The sequence below is a fragment of the Columba livia genome, chromosome 14, assembly GCF_036013475.1.
Source record: "Columba livia isolate bColLiv1 breed racing homer chromosome 14, bColLiv1.pat.W.v2, whole genome shotgun sequence".
Classification (NCBI taxonomy): domain Eukaryota; kingdom Metazoa; phylum Chordata; class Aves; order Columbiformes; family Columbidae; genus Columba; species Columba livia.
The window spans coordinates 475,741-495,858 of NC_088615.1; the positions used below are offsets into that span (position 1 = coordinate 475,741).

General features: G+C 56.6%; 1 protein-coding gene across 5 annotated transcripts in view; it reads left to right on the forward strand.

The window, feature by feature from the left end:
- PPP2R2B (protein phosphatase 2 regulatory subunit Bbeta) overlaps positions 1-20,118 on the forward strand; it is a 64,344-nt gene that overhangs the window by 19,575 nt on the left and 24,651 nt on the right. Inside the window, exon 1 of one of the 5 annotated variants that reach the window (XM_065029371.1) lies at positions 3,089-3,290. The exons of the other annotated variants lie outside the window; for them this stretch is intronic. Coding sequence (XP_064885443.1) covers positions 3,221-3,290 — 70 coding nt within the window. The 5' untranslated portion in view covers positions 3,089-3,220. Of the gene's footprint in view, positions 1-3,088; positions 3,291-20,118 lie in introns of those variants that run through there. 5 annotated transcript variants of the gene reach the window in all.

Here is a 20,118-nt window from a genome sequence, read left to right on the forward strand (position 1 = left end):
CTGGATACGGGTTATAGCTTCCCCAGCTTTCTTATGAGGCTTATAGCTGAAACTGTGAGAAACCGACTGCCCTGGTGCGGTGAGACCACAGCAGCCGAGGGCGTGATTCCAGACAGGCGGGGGGGCGCAGGAGTCTGGAACCTGCCGTGGGGCTCGCACATCCCCAGCGCCCTGTCTGCGAGCCGAAGGACTCAGAGCAGTCCCTAAGCACATGTGAAATGGGATGTGATGAGAGAAATCGTACAAGAGCTCTAGGCGCTTTCCCTCTCAGAACGTTAATTCTGACAAGACCTTCACTCAGATCAAAACCGAGGTGCCGCCTTTGGTGCGAGCTGCAGGCGGCCGCGCCAGCGCCGGGCTCCCGCGCCGAGATGCGCTGTGCGTGGAGGCTGCTCCCCTGCGCTGGGGAGTGCGGACAGCGGGGGCACCCGTTGCCTTGTGCCCGTAGCTTGGTAAGTGTACAGGCACTCCTTGGAGAAGGAACCAGAGCTGCCGGCCCTGTCCCCGAGCGGGGACACGGAGCCAAGTGCTCCCGCTGCCACCAGAGCTGCTCCGCGCAGCCCGGCCTCCCGCGATGTCCAGCGCGTGGTGGTGCTGTGCCAGCGATCTACAGATCACTCTTACAAGTTTAGAATCAAATTTGTTATTTAATAATATGTTGAACAGTTAAGAAAATTAGGCTAGTGTTCTAACCCAGACCAGTAATTATGAAAATAGACTTAGTGCTCATGGGTATGAAGGTAAATTAAATGTGGTGGAAGAAGTTTTGTGCTGAGGATAGAATGGGAGGTTTTATTCAATTATTCTTAACACACTGCTTAGGTCCCCCAGAAACCTGTGCGTGGGAGCTCTTAAACCTGTTCTAATTGAAGCAGAAATCAGTGGAGTGTAACGTGTCCTGGCTCTTCCAGAGATGTCCAAGTATATGACATGGTAGACACCAGGGGGTTGGAAAACAGTGACAGCTACAAGCTGACCTTCGGCGAATTTAATCTGCAAATGGATTCCTGCTTAGGACAGCTAATGCTTTTAGTTATTGTAAAGGCTCGTTCCTGGATTTTAAAAAGCTGAGAATAAATGGATTTCATGATGCAGCTCCTATGCGTATTGCATAACAAACAGGTGGCTTGCGGATGTATTTAAGTGTTACAGTGTATTGAAAAACTTTGCAGGACTTATGTATACATAATAATCATTCTTGCACAATGGGGAGAATAATTCTTCTAGCTAATAAAGGAGAAAGGGCTTGGCACTTGTTGAAGTGGATATACACTGAGGATGGAGCCTGCTGAAAAGAAAGGGAAGGAGGACAAGGGTTTGTGTTTACATTTCTCAGCTAATATTGATAATCATTGCAGGGCTTGTTATTCAGCTGGGCATTGCCTTTTGGCTGAGGCTTGCCATCTGGGAGCCCAGGGGAGGATGGATATGGTAACGTTTCCTTATTGAAAACTGGTCTTTTCTGTCATTCGGATTGTTAAGATCGCTCCTGTGTCTTACACGCCATGCACAAGTGCACACCTGCAGGCAACACACGTCGTAGCAGGGGGAGTGTGATTCCTGGGTGCAGGGTTTAGGCTTGGTTTTAACCTTTCTTTTCCTTCTGTCTCCTCGTGCTGGGGGTCCGGATCCCTCCCTTCCCCTTGGAGATGAGACAACAGAGGTGTCTGCTGGCTCCTCCGCGCCCTGCTGGGCCGTGTTGGGATCCGGTCCCTGCGCGGTGCTGTGCACAAGGAGCTACCAGCGGCACACACGTTCTTTTTAAAGCGTGGTGTTACTGCTGTGCCTCCTTCTGGCCTGCAAGAGAGCGTGGGCAAATACATCTCTGCTCTTTGCCATGGAACCACGGCCATGTCCTGTGCCTCGTCACAGTGAGCAGGTTCAGACTAACCCGTGGATCTCACCCCCTGCAGCCGAGTGCAGTGTCAGCCACAAACACAATGGTTTGCTTAATTTAAACATGTGCCTGGTGATTATAGGAAGGAACTCACATTCCAGAATAGTTCCATGAAGGCTTTGGGCATGGACACTTCAGGTTCACACCTGTCTGATGAATGCTTCCAGCTTGTCACATCAGTGATCCCTGTATTGATGAATGGCCTGTGGTGTGATGTGGTTGACTGTCAAATCCTTGAAGTTATGTGTGCGTATGAGTGAGCGCTGAGTTCTCCAAGGTGCAGCTTTACAGTGCCTTATATCATCCTCCACGTGACAGCGTGTCGGAAAGCGGCCTGGGGAGGCAGGCGGCTGAGCGCCGGGGGCCTCACCTTCCTCACGGGGCAGGAAGAGCTTTCCCTCTCTCCTGCCTCCTGTCTGAGGGGACCCATGTGCTCCTCCAGAAGGGGAGCGGCGGTGGCGTGGAGTGCCCTGTCCACCAAACATGCATACTGGACCTACTGGAGTCCTCCAGCCTTCTCGCTCAGAGATGCTCTCTCCTGCACTTCCCCTGAAATCATCAGCTCCCAAGGAGGAAATGCAGTCCCAGCAGAATAATAACTTAAGCCATAAAATCTTGGACCTTCCCAATGAGATTTTAGTTACGATACTACAGTTAGGAGAGGAAATAGAGCTGCAGTGCACTGCTGTATTTACAGTGTTATCCAGCATCTTTGTCCATTCCTTCTGCATCCCTTATTTCCCCTCCAGTCCCAGTAACAATAACTCTCCACACTGGTGTGGCACTGGGCTGTCAAGACAGTTCCAACGGTGTGACAGTGTGAGCCTGAAGGGGCACACATCTCACCACCGGTGGACTGTCTGCCTCCATGGTCCTTGCTGCATCCCCTGTCCCAAGACACCTGGTCCTTATAAGCTGTGGCTCTTTTTCTATAAGTTTCTATAAATAAGGCCATGGTGTCAGCCTCCGGCTGTGTTCTTGTGTTTGGGGGGCGGGTGGGTTAGGGAGCAGCGCTCCTTCAGGCAGGAGCTTCCTCGGGGGCAGGAGCATCCCCAGGCAGGAGCATCTCCAAGCGGGAACATCCCCCGGGCGCAGGTGCGTCCCCGGGCAGGCGCATCCCCGGGGCAGGGGCAGCGCCGCGCTCCGCCTGCCCGGGCCGTGCCGTGCGGAGCCGTATGGGAGGAGCCAGCGGGCTCTCCCGCCCCTGCGCCCCCCCCTCCGCCGCCGCATTTCGCGGCCGGCCGCCGCGGAGCAGGGCGCGGGGGGGGATGATGGGTCCGCGGCTGCGGCTGCTGACGCCCCGCGCCCGCCAGCCCGCTGTCAATGGAGGAGGACGTTGAGACCCGCAAGATCAGCAGCAGTTTCCTGCGAGACCACAGCTATGCCACGGAAGGTGAGCGAGTGCCGCGGGGCGGCGGCCGCTGCCCGTCCGCAGCAGGTGGGGGCCGCTCCCCCGGTCCCCGGCATCCGCCCGCATCCCCCCGCGTCTTCCCCGCGGCTCCCCGGGCCGCTCCGGCGGGGTTGCTGCTGGAGCCGGGGTCGGGCGCCGCTCCTCGCCGGCCGGGCCGGGCAGCCCCGCGGCGGTGGCGGGGCCAGGGCGGCGGTCCCGGAGGGTCTGTGCGAGCTGCGCCGGCCCCGCTCCGGTGACTCAGCAGCGCCGGACCTGCTGGATTCCCACCGCCCTCCCGCCGGGCCGGGCGCCCCCGAGCCGGGCATGCGGGGTCCAGCCCCCCGCACGCTGGGGCCGCCGCGCTCGGCCGGGCTGGTCACTCGGCGGGCGCGGGGGCAGCCGCCCGGTACCCGGCTCGTCGGTGCCGGGGCCGCCGCCGAGCCCGAGAACCGCAGCCGCAGCGCCCTGGGCGCGCAGCCCGGCCCCCCCGGGGCGCCCGGAGCCCCGGCCCCGCCTGGCCCCTCCGGGAGCCTCCGCGCCTTCACCCGCCGCTGGGCGCCTCCAGCGCCTGGGGCGGCCGGCGGGAGCGGGGAGAGCCCGGGCCGGTCCCCTGGCCCTTCCCCGGCAGAGCGGAGCCCGCGGGGCTGGTGCCGCTGCCCCGCCGGGCCGGGCGCTGCTGGTGGCTGCTGGGCTCGCTGGGAGCTGCGGGATGCGGTGGGCGGGCGGCTGCTGAACAGGCTTCATTAGCTTGTGACTACATTAGTGGCTTCCGCGGGTAGCGTGTGACTGTGTTCGTGAGGTTGGGAAATATGACAAATACCGGTGCAATTCTTGTTACGGGAGTTAAATAGTTGTCTCAGGGCTGGTTTACCTACAAGCTCCTGCAAGCAGAAATATGTATTCTGACTTGTGTGTTGCAGAGGTGAGGAGATGCCAAAACTGTGAGACATAGATAATGTCATAGCCCTGACAAAGCTCATGGGTGCATTTGAACATGGTTTCCCATTATGGCTCGGGGAGCAGAGGAGACCGTGTGGCCATGTTCAGTTCAGGCATTGGAAAGTGAGCTGCAGCCTGCACATGACGCTGCAGCCTGCCACAAAGAGGCAAGCTCCAGCAGCCAGGGTGGTGATGGAGGGATGGGGATGTAGCAGCAGCTGCCTCTGCTGCTGTGCCTGACAGCCAAGGAGCTGGTGACTTCACATTGGCTCCATCACAACCTTCTTTTGCTTGCTTACCTCAGGAGGAAAATGCAGCTGCTGTAAAGCAAAATCAACCTCCCCATCCCTCCCAGTAGCACTGACCCTTTGCATGAAACTTCAGAAAACAGACTCCATGCCAGAGAATCTGAACAGGCTTATTAATAGCTTAATTAGCAGCTGAAGAGGCTTTCCCATACTGTTTCATTCTCCTAAGGCTCTAGAGGAAGCCAACACAGGACCAGACTTCAGGAATTTTATGACTCCAGCACAAGGCTAAAGGAGGGTTTATCTAGCAGAAAAGTCTCCGGCTTGATGTGGTAACGGAAAGCTCCGGATAACTGGTGATCCACAGAAAATGGTCACACGCAGTTTGTGTTGCTTGTGTGCGGCTGAAACGCAAGTGGCAGCCCCAGGATGGGGGGTGTTGCCCCAGGACAGGGGGTGTTGCCCCAGCGTGTCCCGGACCTGGCTGCTCTCTTCGGGTGTCTCGTGCTGCAGGGCCACCTGGCGCACAGACACACAGAGACCACGCTGGCTTCTTCACAACCAATTTGCCAGCACGGGGGTCGAGGGAAGTTTTGGTGGGGAGGGTTGCTGCGAGGTGCTTCCTAGAGGGCCGTTTGGCCAGGATGGGGCTGAGCTTCCTCCTGTACTTCCCAGTCACCTGGCTCGCGTTGCCTTGTGCTGCGGTCCACGGAAGGGTGAACTTGCCATCGCTGCACGTCAAAGGCAGCTGTAGCAGCCAGCAAATAAAACATGGGAAGGTAGCTGCCCTGTCGTTACCTGCTGAGAACTCTTGCTGTCCTGGCTGGGAGGGATGGAGGGCTGAAGTGAGCCTGCGGTGAGTTTAGCCCCAGATGCCGGGAGGTCTGGGCGTTTTCCAGCTCAAGAGTTCAGTGATAAGATCCACTCTGTGCAGTAATTAGTGGTGAATTTCTCCAAGCTGTAAGCAGGCTTTTTCAGAAGAGTCTTGTGTGTCACACCAGAAGACCACAGCAAAGCCCTCACAGAAATGAAGCAGCCAGAAGCATTAGTGCAGCAGGGCGCCGGCTGCGCCGGGGCGATCCCCGCGGCTGTGTCCGGCAGGAGGAGGGACAGGAGGCTGCTTGGCTGTGCCAGCTGGGGGTGTCTCTTCACCTCACGCTGTTCAGGGTTTCTGATTTGCCACACACTTGTTCTGCTAGAGGAAGGCTGAATGCACTTGGAAATGGTAGATATTGCTAGTGGGGAAAGAATCAAGGAAGATAAGTCGGTTTTATTTTTTCTGTATGTGAAAGCAGAACATGTCTAAAACGATGTGGTTGGTAACCTGTCATCTGTTTAAAAAAAAACCAAAACCCTTCCAAAGTCTGCTCAGAATGTGAGTACTTGCTTTGGAAATGAAGGTGTCTCTGCTGTGTCAACTGAGGGAACAAACAGGGCTCCATGATGTGGTTTAGTGAAGTGCTGGTGTCACTTAAATAGGTCTGGTATTTTTATGCAAATGCGGGGTGAGGATGGTGTTTCAAAAGCGCACACTTGACTGCCTCCTTCGTGTGCGGTGCTCACGAGTCCTGCTAATGAAGGAGATGCTGCCCTGCTGCGAATTCCCCTCTGGCTGCCAGGGAACGCGAAGCTGCAGAGGTTCTGCGCACGTCCCAGGGCGGCACAGAGTCCAGCTGGGGCGGGGAGCTGGGTGCGCTGGTCTCAGGGCCGTGCCAGTGGGGTTGTGTGCTGGCTCAGGCATCGCGGCATGGCCTCAGAATGGCGGGTCTCGTGTGAAGAATGCCCAGAAAATATGCTCAGTTTGTTCGGCTGCATAAACCCATCTTGATTCGCATTCTGCTGAGTGCCCAGTCAAAAGTAGGACAAATTGAGACTATTTGAATACAAACGAACCGTTTGAGTAGCTTCCACTTTGAGATGTGCTTGCTGGGGATGTTGAAGGGCCCTTCACCTCCTGCAAGGCTGACCCGTTTCCAGTAGCTTGCCCCAAAACATCCATCTGAAGTCTCCAGGCTGTGGGTGTGACCGTTCTTGTGTAGCATTGCTGTGCTGGGCAGGTCTCTGAGTCCTCCCGGTGGCTCATGGTTGGGCAAATACCAAACAAAGGAGGCACGGTGTGAATGCTGGTTGTGCGCTCCCTGCCCCGCGGAGCGGCAGCCGTGCCGAGTCCTGCGCTCAGCGGCTTGGGTGGGGCAGGAGCCGTGGCTGCGCTGGCTCAGCCCCGCGGGACAGCACCTCCTGAGTGAGGGTGTTCTGTGTCCATAGCCACCTGCTCCATGGCAGGGCAGGGTCGCTGGGAGGGGAGGGATGCCGAGCAAAGAGAAGAGGGATGCCGAGCAAAGAGAAGAGGGATGCTGAGCCAGGAGGAGGGATGCGGAGCAGAGAGAAGAGGGGAGGGATGCTGAGTGCTGTGTTAGCCTGGGGGAAGTGGGTCCCTCCTGGGGCAGGGGTTATGGCTGCAGTGCTGGCTTGAGGCCGGGGCCAGATTGGCGCTGCCTGTCCACAAGCTGCAAGCTTGGCCAGGAGCATGGCCGCTGTGCGTGTCCCCCTTGGTGGGGCGGGATCCTCCTCTCCAGCTCTGTCTCCATCCCCTTCTGATGCTGCCGCTCCAAACAGTGAGCTCGCAGCGCTCAGCCCTACGACAGCGGTGGCTGGGTGACCCTCTTGCATGGAGACATATTCTTTAATCTCCTTGAAGAATGTTTCCCAAAATGAATAGATTTAGCTGTTGAGAAATCTATCATTAAGCCTTCATTTCCTTTTCCTAGTTTAATCCTGTTATGCCCAGCTGTAACCCCTGTGGCTCTCCCAGTTGTTCCCATCGTGCCTCTATCCCCGTCCCGCCGTCGTGCTGCGGGGAGGAGCTCTGATGTCGGTTCTGCTCTGCTCCGACACCGGGACGTGGCTGTGCCTGTCGCCCCCAGCACCGCGATGGGGCCTTTGGGTACCCGGCAGCCGTCGGATGCGTGAGCAGCCTCCGCGTGCGGCAGAGCACGAGTTCAGGTTCTTCTCTTCTGGGAGAGTGAAGCAGTGCATGCGGTTAACACCTGACCAGCTGCCCGACTCCCGCCGAGAGCGTGTTCCTCCCCGCGGCTTCAGAAGGAGCCTGGGGCTGGCCACAGCCACAGCCTAGGTTGTGCTGTGCTGGCTCCCTGAAGCTTTTATACTTTCTGGGTCAGTTTGCTAAGAGCTCTCTGCGGGCAGCGACAGCAGCTCTTAAAAAATCTGTGTGTAGTGCCCAGAAAAGCCTGAAGTGAGATGTTTTCCCGCAGTGCTGGCCTCAGGGTGAGAGCTGTCGGGTGTTTTTGTTGTCACAAATGATGTGAGTTGCTGTTTGGGGATCATCTGGATTGGGATTTAATAAATCTGGGAACCTCCTTGAAGTTGTTTTATCACATAAGTACTTTGATTACGAAACACGGTCCCATCTTTATGCTTTTTATTTATAAACATGTACTATGTTTAGAGCTCCTTTCCTCTCCCTGAGCCTGTGCTCCAGCCAGGTTGGAAGGACCCACGGACACGTCTCCTTCTGTCTAATCTGCGATCACTGCGAGGAGGGCAGTGTAACTCAGCTGTTTGTAGTGCACTGCGTCAAAGCCGCTTTGGGCATTCTTTAATCCAGGGATTAACAGGAGAATAGATGTGCCTGGGGACTCTGTAATCTGGGGATTATGGAGAGGACCAGGAGCAGGTGATGATGCAGATGGGCTGTGCAAGCGCCCATTGCTGGTGATGGCATCTGGGGGGGTGGCACCGTCTGCAGCAACGGGGCTTGGCGGGTCCCCATCGGGACCTGCTCGGCGCTGGGGAAAGCCGGGTCGCTCCCAGCAGCCATGGGGAGTGCTCTGGCCTTCAAACCCGGCGGTGCCCCAGCCCTGCTGCTGTAGGGGTCTGTCTGCTCCGGGGACCGGCTGCGTTGGCTGGAAACCCACCCCCGGTGTTCCCGCCCGGCCTGCTGCAGCTGCTGGCACAGGGCAGCCCCGTCCTCGGGTTTCCAGAGGGGGCTGGGGGGCCTGGTGAACTGGTGGTGGAGGTCCCAGTGCTAACACAGCAGCTCTCCCCATGCCCCTCCCGTCCTGTCCCCTCTGTGCCTGCCTCTGCTTTGTGTCTCGCCTTCGGTGTGCGTGCGGTCTGCAGAACGCTGGTGTCTCATCAGAGGGTTTGCTGGGCAGGTGGGTGATCTCTGTGGGTCACCGTGACCTTGTTGTGCTTGTGCTGCAGGGCTGGCAGGTGATGCAAAGCATTTAGTGCTCCCGCTCTGTCCCGCAGCCGCCGGTGTGCGTGGGGCCACGTGTGGTGGCCGGGGCAGAGGCACAGGGAGCGCCGGGGGAAGCGTCTGGAGTTCCGACGGAGCAGCCGGCAGGTGAAGGGGGGACTTCGGAAACCCTCCATAGGATAGTCAACCCTTGTGGTCTTCTGGTATCTGCAAGAAGAGACTGGGCAAGGTCTGGAAAGCTGTCAGGTTTACTAAACACAGAGGGACCACCTCTGGCTGGGGAGGCCCCTGAGCTGAAGGTTGTGAGAGGGTGGGAGAATATTGGTGGTAACACGTTTTGATGTTGCCTTGTTTGTGTGCATTCCCTGTTGGCTGGAGGTGGAATGTTGGCTCGGATGTGCTTTTGATTTGACCCACTACGGCCTTGCTCCTGGGCAGGATTCTTGTGGTCGCTTGTGTGAACGAGGGTCTGCAGACCCCAAATGCCTCCTCCCCAGTGAGTTCCTGTGCCTGGCAGGTCAGCAGGCACTGGGGCTCAGTGGCGAGTGTTGCAGCAGACCAGGTCATCATCAGCACTGTGGATTCCGGGGGCCACAGCAGAGCTGTCCTGCTGCCGGGGGCTTGGTGGTGCTCAGCTGTGGGAACACACATTTGGGGAAGAGACCCTTAGAGAGAAGTCCCAGCTGCTGGGGCTGTGGGAAGTGCCACTGGTGTGGGCTGGTGGCTCCCATCACCGCGGTGAGAGGCGTGTACCGGCTCGTGCAGAGGTGGGACCCGCGGAGCCGCGCACGTAGCGGTGCCGAGGTGTGTTGACGTGGCAGGGTGCTGATCAGGCAGGTTAAAAATAGCAGCTGCTTCCTCCCTGCTCCTCCCGGTCTCGGCTGCGTGGCTGCTAATGCCGATGTGCTGAGCAGGCACAAAGGCCCGGCTGCAGCCGGGCGGTGCCGCGCAGCCCGGTACCGCGGGGAGATGCCGGCCGTGCCGTGCAGCCGTGGGGCTGGAGCAGGGATCTGGGCTGCCCAGCGACAGCAGAGCCGCTGCACAGCAGGTCTGCCTGGAGCTGGCAGGCAAACTCCAAAACACCCACTGACTTCTCGTCTCAGCACCTCTGCACGGTGCTACCGTGACTCCCGGCTGCCCGGCAGCCCTGTGCGGTGGCACCTGAGCTCCGCGCAGCCCTCCCAGCGTCCCCCCGGCGCTGGGTCCTCGCGCAGGGCAGGCCCGGGACCGGCGCAGGCACGCCGTGCTGCCGGGAAGGCCGGGGGCAACCGTGGCCATCCTGCCTCAGCACCTGGGCACCGCAGCCCAGACATGGACACGCGTGTGTTGTTCATGCGTTGTCAGGAACGCTGTGCACAGCTTGCGTCCCTGCTGCCCTTCCCGATAAAGGCGTAATTGAGCCGTCAGACTCAGTGTCTCCATTCAGAGCAGTTCTTCCAGCACCAGTTGTTATTTTTCTCGTGATGCCTTGTGAGCCTGATTTCTTGAGGGGAAACGTTTGAGGGTCTTTGAGCGGTTTTGTTCTCCCATAGCAGCTGCAGTCCCAGATGGAGCGGGAATGGTGCTGCCTCTCCTGCCGTGTGCCACTGGCACAAACCGGTGGAACTCGCTCTGCATGGCGGTGAGCACGGGGAGTCCTGGGCGCTGCTGTCATCCCTGACATCCTCGTGTTGTTCCCCATCAGGTTTGCAGTTGCATCCAGCAGTTAACTGAGCTGGGATGATTTTTTGCTCTGCCCTTGGTAATTGAACACAGCGGATGGCTCCTGACCTGGGCGAGCTGCAGCCCCTCTGCTTGCCGGGCACCACGTGGACGAGCAGAGTGATGCGACAAGCGCGTGAAACAGTCCGAGGGAGCACCCTTCATGGTAGCTTTACCTTTTTGTCGAGGCTTCCCTATAACCTGTGTGTTTTCCCTGAGCACTTCCTAAGTCAGGCTCAAGCTTGTTGGAAGCTCTTGAGCGCAGCGGTGCAGTGCTCCCCGGGCAGGGCTGGCCCGTCCCCGACCCCGCTTTCTGTGGCGGGTGCTGGTGCTGGCTGGCGGAGGAGCCGTGACCCAGGATGTTGCCGGTGTCTTGTCTCGGGGATGGAGGCTCTGCTCAGTTCGTGGAGGAGCCGCTTGGTCCATGCCTGGAGCAGGTGTGAAGGGAACCCCGAAGTGGCCGCCCCTCCTCGGTGAGGTACCCACTGCCTGCCAGGGGCAGCCACAGTGCTTCTGGTGCCTTTTGGTGTGCGGTGAGCAGAGTGACAGCTGCCAGGAGGGACAGACGGGCTGTGACCCCCGGGCTGTTGGGGCGGGAAGGGGAGCCCTCCCTGGCACAGCATCTGGGGACCAGGCAGGTGGCTGTGAGATTCCTGTGGTTTTTCTGGTTTGCTTTGGGTTTTGGTCTTTAACTTCTTAAGCCTCCTGCAATCGAGCCCTCACCGCAGCTTCAGGTCACTCTGTTCTGGGATAGCTTACAAAGGTAGTACTGTGAGGAGCCCTGTGTACCTTGGGAAGAAAGAAGAACACAGAACAGCTCAGGAGCTTTTTCTTGCGGGTTTGTCTGTGTTGTACGGAATTGCTCTGCAGCCTTTTTGTTTCCTTCACAAACTGTTTCCTTGCTTGCTCGTGTGCAGCGAGTCAGCCGCTCAGCAGCGTGCGATGGACCTAACGCTGTGCTAAAGCAGATCCTGCAAATAGAAATAGAATGACTGAATAGTAACAGAAAAACTGAAATAGAAGCCAGAAACCAAACCAGACAACTAATCTCCCATTTCGATCTTCTCTGTCCTGCATATCAGTTGATTCCCTAGTGCAGTCATAAAAGACAACCATTATCTCAGCTTCCCGAGTCTGCAAACAAATTGCTGTGATTTTCCTACCCTTGGATCAGTCCGTATCCATATTCTCTGAATAACAATAAAACGTTAATGGAGATAAAGACTGTTATCTCCCTCATGTCTATTTTGTCATTGGAATAACAACTTTAAATGTTAAGAGTGCTGAGATTTATAGATGCCAGCCCTGCTCAGCAAAAATAAATCATGTTCCATAGTGCACATTACCATTTATTGCTGCTGTATTATTTGAAGCCAGAGTGGGTGTTAACCCTGTGGTAACATCCTCAAAGGGGATTTTAAATAGTTTTGTAATTTGATTTAAAGATTCTATTGGCTGCCTGGTTTGGCCTGCAACTCATTTTAGTGCAGAGTATTGAAGTGGAAACTGCCCCAAAGTGCTCCCCAACAAGTGCGGCAGCAGGAGGAGCCCCAGGTTCTGACACGGTGTCAGGTTCCGCGAACCCAGCCACACACGTGGCTTCCCAAATATGCTCTTTGCTAAGGTTTTGTAGACTTTGGAAGACCGCTGGGGTTTTTCAAGTGTCATCTTGGTGTTTTCATTCTTGCCACAGAAGTCCTCAGTGGCACGGGCGTTGATAGCAAGATGACCGCATTTGAGTTGTTATTTAACAGCTGCCAGCCCCGGCATGCTGACCCGCACGGCGACAGCGCCGTGTCCCCACGGTGACAGTCGGCTGGTTGGGTGTCCCAGTCACCCTGGTCACCGTGGTGCTGCTGCCTGGGCTGCGGCAGGGCCAGTGCAGCGCGGGGACCCTGCCCGTGCCGCTGTGTCACACGTGGCCTCGGTGGCGAGTCCTGAGACGTTGCCTTGCGTCCCCGCTGTCGGCTCTGTGGGTAAAGGAAAAGCAACCCGACGGATGGAAAGGAGCCTGTCTGCACCCGTGGGCGGCTGGGCCGAGGTGCAGGACGGCTGCTGACAGCTGGGGTCTGTGCCTGCCCCGCGCTCGCAGCTGATCACAGCCCCAGCCGGGATGACACCTTGCTTCGCTTGTAGGCTGAGTAAACGTTGGGGAGTGAGAAGGGGCAGGAGGTGGGGAGTGCAGAGGAGCCGTCCCTGGGGGATCTGCCTCCCCACAGAGCTCAGAGCCACGGGCCCATGGCCACCCGGTGTCGGGGAGCCTGTGTCTGCTTGAACACCTGGCTCCTGCCCGTTAAACTCACTCAGGTGCCCGGTGCAGAGCGCTGAGCGCTTGTACTCCAGTGTTCATGGCGCAGCTGCCACTAAAACCTCCTGCCAGGAGCGCGTGTCTCTGAGTGATGTGCCTCGGGGGCACGGCAGCCCCCGGGAAACGGCTGGAGAGCCGCGGTGTGCGGGCGTGGGCTGTGCGGCCAGCAGCGCCCGCCTGCGGGAACGGGAGCTCTGCCCGCAGGGCCCTGGTGTGCGGGTGCGGGCGGTGCCGCCTGCGGGAACGGGAGCTCTGCCCGCAGGGCCCTGGTGTGCGGGTGTGGGCGGTGCCGCCTGCGGGAACGGGAGCTCTGCCCGCAGGTCCCTGCTCGGCTGCTGCTTACGGGTGTCCTGGATGGGGGGTTGGCCCTCGGGGCAGGAGGGGACCCCGCCATGGCTCTGCTGCGGCATCCCATGGGAACCTCTGGAACAGCTGGGGGTACTGGGAGAGCCCAGCTCCCTCATCGCCCAGGTGTTCTGTCATAAAACACTGTTATGGGTCCTGGGTGCTGAGAGCTGGGCTGTACAGCTCTTCTGCGCTCTCTGAATGTCAGGATGAGAGCTCTGCACTGAGAAAATGAGGCACCTCATGTTTCCTGAGTGAGCAAAATGGCTTTCTTGACCATTGTTGGTCTTTGTTCTGCTGAAATAACAGGGTTGTCCAGGAGACAGGAAAGGCTGTCACCCAACCACCTGCAGCAGGAGGTCATCTCAGTGTTTTTGTGGGGTGTTACAAAAGGGAGCTAAGCATTTTACACTTTTAATCTGGATTCTCCGAACACTTACAGTAGATACATGTAAGATTAATTCCTTTCCAAACCTACATGTACCAAGTGATTTCCACCTGTCTGGCAGGCAGGGGAAGCCTCTGTTATGAGCAGATTGGTGGCTCCTGGCTCAGGACGCTCGCTGCGCTGGAGCAGGAGGTGCAGCTGGCTGCAGGATGCTGCGCCTGGGCAGGGCTGGAACCCGCTCTGGTGAGCCGTCCGTGGAAACGTGTCTGTGTGGGACGGGAGAGGGAGGACTGGAGATGTGGTTTCTGAGAGCCCTCCCTCACAATCCCTACATCCGCTTGGCCTCGGCTGCACTAGGGTGGCAGACCCCTCATTACAATAACAGCACGAGCAGTGGTGCTTTGGAGCTGGTTCCCCGCTGGAAATCTCTGGTGAGCAGCAGTGGTGTGCCAGATGTCTGCTCGCGATTGCCTCTGCTTGTGAAGATCGGCTCGGGGTAACGCTCTCAGCTGGAGGACACAAACAGTGACGGTGTCCAGCGGTGCCATGGTTTGTTCGCCTGGTTTCTTGCTAGCAGCCAGATCAAAAGCTTTGCAAGCATCTCTGCAGCAATTACCATCTGCAAAAAGTCTTTCTGTTAGAAGCCACTGGAGCGAATGGGGATCTGCACGTCTCTGAGCAGTGGCATACAGCTGAATTTGGCTGGGTTTTGGAGAACACGTCCCTCCGCCCCAGCCCGAGCTGTGATCTCTGGGCTGCGGATTGGTGCAGCCACCAGACCAGCGTGGTCTCCGTCTGCTGAGACGCGGCCACGTGCGGAGCGTGGCTGATGCCGTGCAGGACGGGGTCCTGACCGCCCCGGCAGTGCCGAGTCCCAGGAGATTTGCTGGGCTGGAACATGCACCAAATGACGCTCTGAGTCTGGTTTTTGCACCTGCTGCGTTCTGCGTGTGGGAGCAGAAAGCAGCCCGGGCGCTGGGCAGTGGGGTGGCTGCGAGGGGTCGTAGTGATGTAGTGTGTTCATTAGGAATTCTGCAAAATCCAGCAGCTTGGTGTTACTGGTAGAGTGCCTCCAGCTAATAAGGGGTTGTGAAGCTATTTTCAGCAATGGAAGTAATGAAGGAACATCCTTTATTAGTCATCAGGCATAAAAATAAAGTCAAAGGTCAATTCTTGTGGCATTAACTGCTTTAGTTTGCCCAATGTTCTGTTTGTGATGGGATCACCTCATAACTGGCGCTGTCTGTGGAGCCAGATCCATTTATGCTGCAGGCTCTCGAGGCGGTCGGTGCGGGGCCCGTCGGCGCGGGGCCCGTTGGTGGCAGTGCTCCCTGGGCCCTGGCTCGGGGGTCCGGCCGGGGTTGGGCACTGGGGAACCCGCGTCTGGCTGTAACGTGGAGGGGAGAGCAGCGGCTCCTGTGCCTTGTCCAGTGTCCTTCACCAGCAGATCTCAAAGCACCTCATAAATGAGACCAGGCCTCTAGCTCACGTTTAACAAATCTATTTGCTGATCCTTACCCACTAGTTCCTTCCAGGCTGGGCGCTGGTCTCGGCAATGCTGCTTTGGTGCTGGAGCTGAAGCTCCAGCGTTACCTGGTCTGTACAGGGCTCTTAGGAGGAGACAGTGGAGTCTTGTCATGGCTGAACATTTTCTGTAATGTAAGCGCTTTCTAATTAGGATGTTTATGAGTTAATCACATGTGACACTTTGTTTGCTCCCTGCTGCAAGCCTGAGATGTGTGTGAGGATGTGGGAAAGTGGATCATCCTTTTTTTGGCTTTGTGTCACCCTAATGCGTTATCTCCATCTGGTCATCTCCTCCCCGCTCGTGTCCCTCAACTGGAGGGAACTGTGTACCAGTGGCTATTAATAGCTGAATCCTGCAACAGCCTGCTCTTGCAGATGGGATTCTTCAGCGGGGGCTCCTGCTCCAAGCCTCTTTCTTGCTCTTTTCCTTCCCCAAACCTGCCTGTTTCCGGCTCTCCAGCCCCGGCAAGGCAAGTGTGTCCCCGCCGATGGCAGCAGCAGAGCGGTGTGGGGTGGGATAAGCCTCCCCTGGAGCAGGAGGACGGACTCTGCGCAGACCCGTGTTTAGGAGAAACTGCTCCAAACTGTGCTCGTGTCCCTGTGCTTCACCTGCTGGGGCGGGTGGATCTGCTGCTGAGGTCCTGGGTGTGCTCTGCGCCCTGGCCCGGCCCCAGGAGCGGTTGCTGTGGGGAACGTGGCCGGTGCTCGGCGCAGGGGCCACCGCGGCCGCCCGCCCGCTCCTGGCCGTGCTGTGCATGGTGATGGAACGTATGGCTGTTCCCTTCGCTGGCCAGACATGATCGTCATGACTCCAGCCAGGAGAGGTGCCCTGGTTTGAAGTATCACCGTACAGCTGAATTCCTGACTTGTGTGGCACTTTGTTCTCTGTCTTCCCAGAGCTGCTGCCTCACCAAACCTCTTTCTTTCCTTGCAATCTGTTTCTGACAACGTGCAAAGTCATTGACAAGGTGATGAAATCTGGTGGACTGGGATCTGCCAGGGAAAGAAGGTTTTTTTAATCTACATATGCAGTCCCAGGCCTTCAAGTGCGCCACCATGAGCCCGTGTGCCGATGTGTGGTGCCGTGGGGCGGGGGTGGCTGCAGACAGTGACCACCGGGCTGGTGGCCCGTGGGTCCAGCGGTACCTTCTCAGTGCACACGGAGGCCTCTGAAGAGATGTGGGTGATAATTAGCACAAGAAGAATACACTATGATATTGTCCTTGTGGTATCTCCATTGGGTGCTGGATACAGCTCACCAAAGTGTGTCCCTTCTGCCTGGTTAGGATAAACCTGCAGCACGTTTATCACCCGCAAGAGAGGAATAACTTTCAGTGCTGTTTTATAACGTCGGTATCAGGACGCGTCTGTCCGATGTCAGCCTGGTGTCCAGAGCTGCGTGTGGCAGGTGTGGCGGCAGAGCCACCGCGGTGCTCAGCGGCGGCCATGCTGACGTGCTGCAGCAGCTGTGCTGATGTGGGTCCACGGAGGCTGTGCTGTCCAGCGATGGACTCGGCTTCTTCAGTGGGGTTGGCATGGGAGAACACGGACACGGTCAGACGCGTTGAACGGGAAGACACTCACAATGGATGGCGATACTGGCTCTTCCAGATGAAGCTTTTGGGAATAGTTTGTTGGGAAAAATCCTATGTTGGCAGAGATCTTGGAAAGACTTTAATTCTGCACAGTTAATGTTTGCATTTGGGTGCATTTATAGCTGGCTGTTCTGGTGCCCTCAGTTGTGCATTTCCACCAACGGGCCCTGAGCCAGCACTGGCCCTTGTGGCCAGGAAGCCAATGGTACCCGGGGTGGGTTAGAAGGGGGTGGTCAGTAGGTCAGAGAGGTTCTCCTGCCCCTCTGCTCTGCCCTGGGGAGACCACACCTGGAATATTGTGTCCAGTTGTGGCCCCTCAGTTCCAGCAGGACAGGGAACTGCTGGAGAGAGTCCAGCGCAGCCACCAAGATGCTGGAGGGAGTGGAGCATCTCCCGTGTGAGGAAAGGCTGAGGGAGCTGGGGCTCTTTAGTTTGGAAAAGAGGAGACTGAGGGGTGACCTTATTAATGTTTATAAATATACAAAGGGTGAGTGTCAGGAGGATGGAGCCAGGCTCTTCTCGGTGACAACCAGTGACAGGACAAGGGGTAATGGGTTCAAACTGGAACACAGGAGGTTCCACTTCAATTTGAGAAGAAACTTGTTCCTGGTGAGGGTGGCAGAGCCTGGCCCAGGCTGCCCAGGGGGGTTGTGGAGTCTCCTTCTCTGCAGACATTCCAACCCGCCTGGACACCTTCCTGTGTAACCTCATCTGGGTGTTCCTGCTCCATGGGGGGATTGCACTGGATGAACTTTCCAGGGCCCTGCCAACCCCTGACATCCTGTGATTCTATGATTCTATGGCCGGTCACTGGGGCTGCAGGTCCCACCAGGACCCGGTAGGAGCTGCCGAGGTGGCGGCCGCTGCTCCGGCCCGTGTCCAAGCGGCCGCTGCTCCAGCCCGTGTCAAGGCGGCCGCGCTCTCCTGCTGCCCTTTAAACCATCTCACAGTGCGACAGGACACTGAAACAGGAGCTTGTTTTAGCTGTTGGACGCGCTTACCTCCAGCACGAGAACACTAATAGACAGCTTGGCGCGATTGTCAGATTTAGCTTTTGTTACGCTCTTGGCAGTGCTGTTTGGAGGCTGGAAGGCTATTTTAGGTATATTTAATTACAGTTTTTTCTTGCTTAGCGAATAGCTGCTGGTACGTCTATTAACCTGTAGTGAAAAATGTTAAAGCAGAAGGGAAATATTCAAGGCATTCTTTTGTCCCATCCCCCTCCAAAAGATGGGGAAAACAATATCTGTATTTATCAGCAGCTGTTGTTTTCTGCCTAGCAGGGTTTGCAAGCAGTTTACTATGTGTTTTTCTTTTACTTTCCAAAAGCCATTGATTTTTGCAGTGTTGCAATTAGAAAACAAGAAGCCTATAAAATGATGTTATTCCTGTATTTTCAAATGGAGTTTTGGTCTCCTGCTGTCTCTTTATTGGTTCCCCCCCTTTTCAGCGCCGCTGAACGTTGCTGCAGTCAGCATGTCGCAGTTGGCCTGTGGAGATCCGGGTCTTGCTGGTGTCACTTAAAACCCAGACAGCTTTGCTACCACGTCCCTGTTCCTGGGCTTCCCGAGTAACAGAAGCGCTGCTCCTGGGGCTGGGGCTGCAGCTGTATTGTCGGGGAGCGCTCGGCTAATCGCTTCCCGTAATTAAGTTCTCTAGAAACAGAGTTAATCTTCTCAGAGCATGTAAAACCTGACCCGCAGCCTGAGCAGACAGAACCGCGGCTGTTTATAGGCACCTTATCCGAGGGTAGCGGGTCCCTTCCCAAACCAGCAGCAATTAGTATAATTAGATATTCCTTGTCCTGAGCCAGGGGTGTATAATAATGAACGGTAACCGATATGGCAGCTCCGTACTGCAGGTTTCAGAGGTTCGAGGTGGGGAGGGAGCCCCAGCCCGTTCCCTGACCTCCGGCAGGACTCGGCTCTGCTGCGGCGGGTCCTGGGCTCTGCTCCGATGGGTCCTCGGCTCTGCCTGCCAGCTGCTTGGGACTGTGCAGGGGCTTTGTTGGCTTTCTTAAATTTAGTTTAGGTTAACATTTTCTCAGCCCTGTGGTGCTCAATAAGTTGGGCAAAGAGAAATCGAGGAGACTTTCCCCAACTCTTTGTGTTTGCATAAACACATTAATAAGCTTATTGACCAAATCCTGGCTGGCTGGCGGAAGCATTAAGCTTGCGATGGGTAGCTGACTTGAACCATATGGTTTGGTCCTAAGGCTTCTTGGGGTTTTCAGAAGAGGTTCCAAAAGTGCCTATTTGCATCATCTTGAAACATTGACATTCCAAGCACAAATTCTTTTGCATAATTTATTACTCTCACTGTAGCTTTGCTCATACTCTTAAGTTCAACTTCAACGTACTGCATCCTTGCTCGTAATTATTTATATGCAGCAAAACAAAACAACATGAAGTGCCACCCGAGCATTGCTATGTTTCATTTGGTGGAGAAACTCAAAGTTCTTTTGTAGCCATAAATTTCTCGTTTGTTTATTAACAGCCAAACTCAGAATAACAATAACCTTTCCAACAGGCATTAACATTTGCTGTTCCTGGAACCAGTCAAAGCCAAGTGCTTATGGAAAGCAAATATGTGTTACCTGGATGACGCCAGGTACTCTCAGTCAGCTGTTTAATTTGGACAATTCAGGCACATTTGTCAGTTCCACTTTCATTTAGAGTGAGATCCACTTGCGGGTGCTCGCCCGCTCCTCGGTGCAGCAGCGTTTCAGCTGCAGACAACGTCGGGGAGTGTTCTGGTGTGACAAGACTGTCCCTTGCGTCCCCCAGCTTACTTGCACTACAGCACTACAAAGATACTGTTCTCCTCAGGGACTCGTAGCTCAACGGTCGGCTTTTGCCTCCCTTTCTGTTTGGGGGGCTGCCCGTCGCTCGGGGGTGCTCGTTGCTCCTGCAGCTCGTTAGCAGAGATGGAGCTGCCGCAGGTGTGCTGGGCATGGTGGGGACAGGCCGTGCTGGCCGCGGGGCTGGGGACAGTCCCATTGAGCAGGTGCTGGGGTGGCGGAGAGACTGCCCAGTTGTCTTTGCAGCAAATATTGTATCTGAAATCAGAAGTGTGGGTGAAATGTGCAAAAAGCGACTAGGCAGCGGCCTCCGACACGGTGTGAGCTGTGAGGTGGTCTGGGGCAGGGACAGGAGTTGAACTTGGTGATCCTTGTGGGTCCCTTCCAGCTCAGGACATGGTATGGTTCTGTGAAGATGCCCCGCAAGCAGCGTGCGAGGGATGTCCCGCCAGCGAGGCGTCGCCGTCCCGCCTCCTCGGGAGCCCGGCTTGCGGGCTGCGCGGCTCCGCTCGGCGTGACCTGGGTTTCCTGCAGTGGGCTCTGCCCTGGCCCATGGGCTGTCACAGCAGCCATGCGGACTTGCTCTTGTGATCCGCATCCCTCCCATCCTTGTGTGGATGCTAACGAAGGGTACTAGGGAGACGTCAGCCATTACAATAGGGTCTGAATAAATCTGTGTGCATGGATCATTGAGCTTCTTTGTTGTAAAACAAATGGCCTGTGGTCAGTTAATCATATAAAGAAACATCTCCCAGACCTCA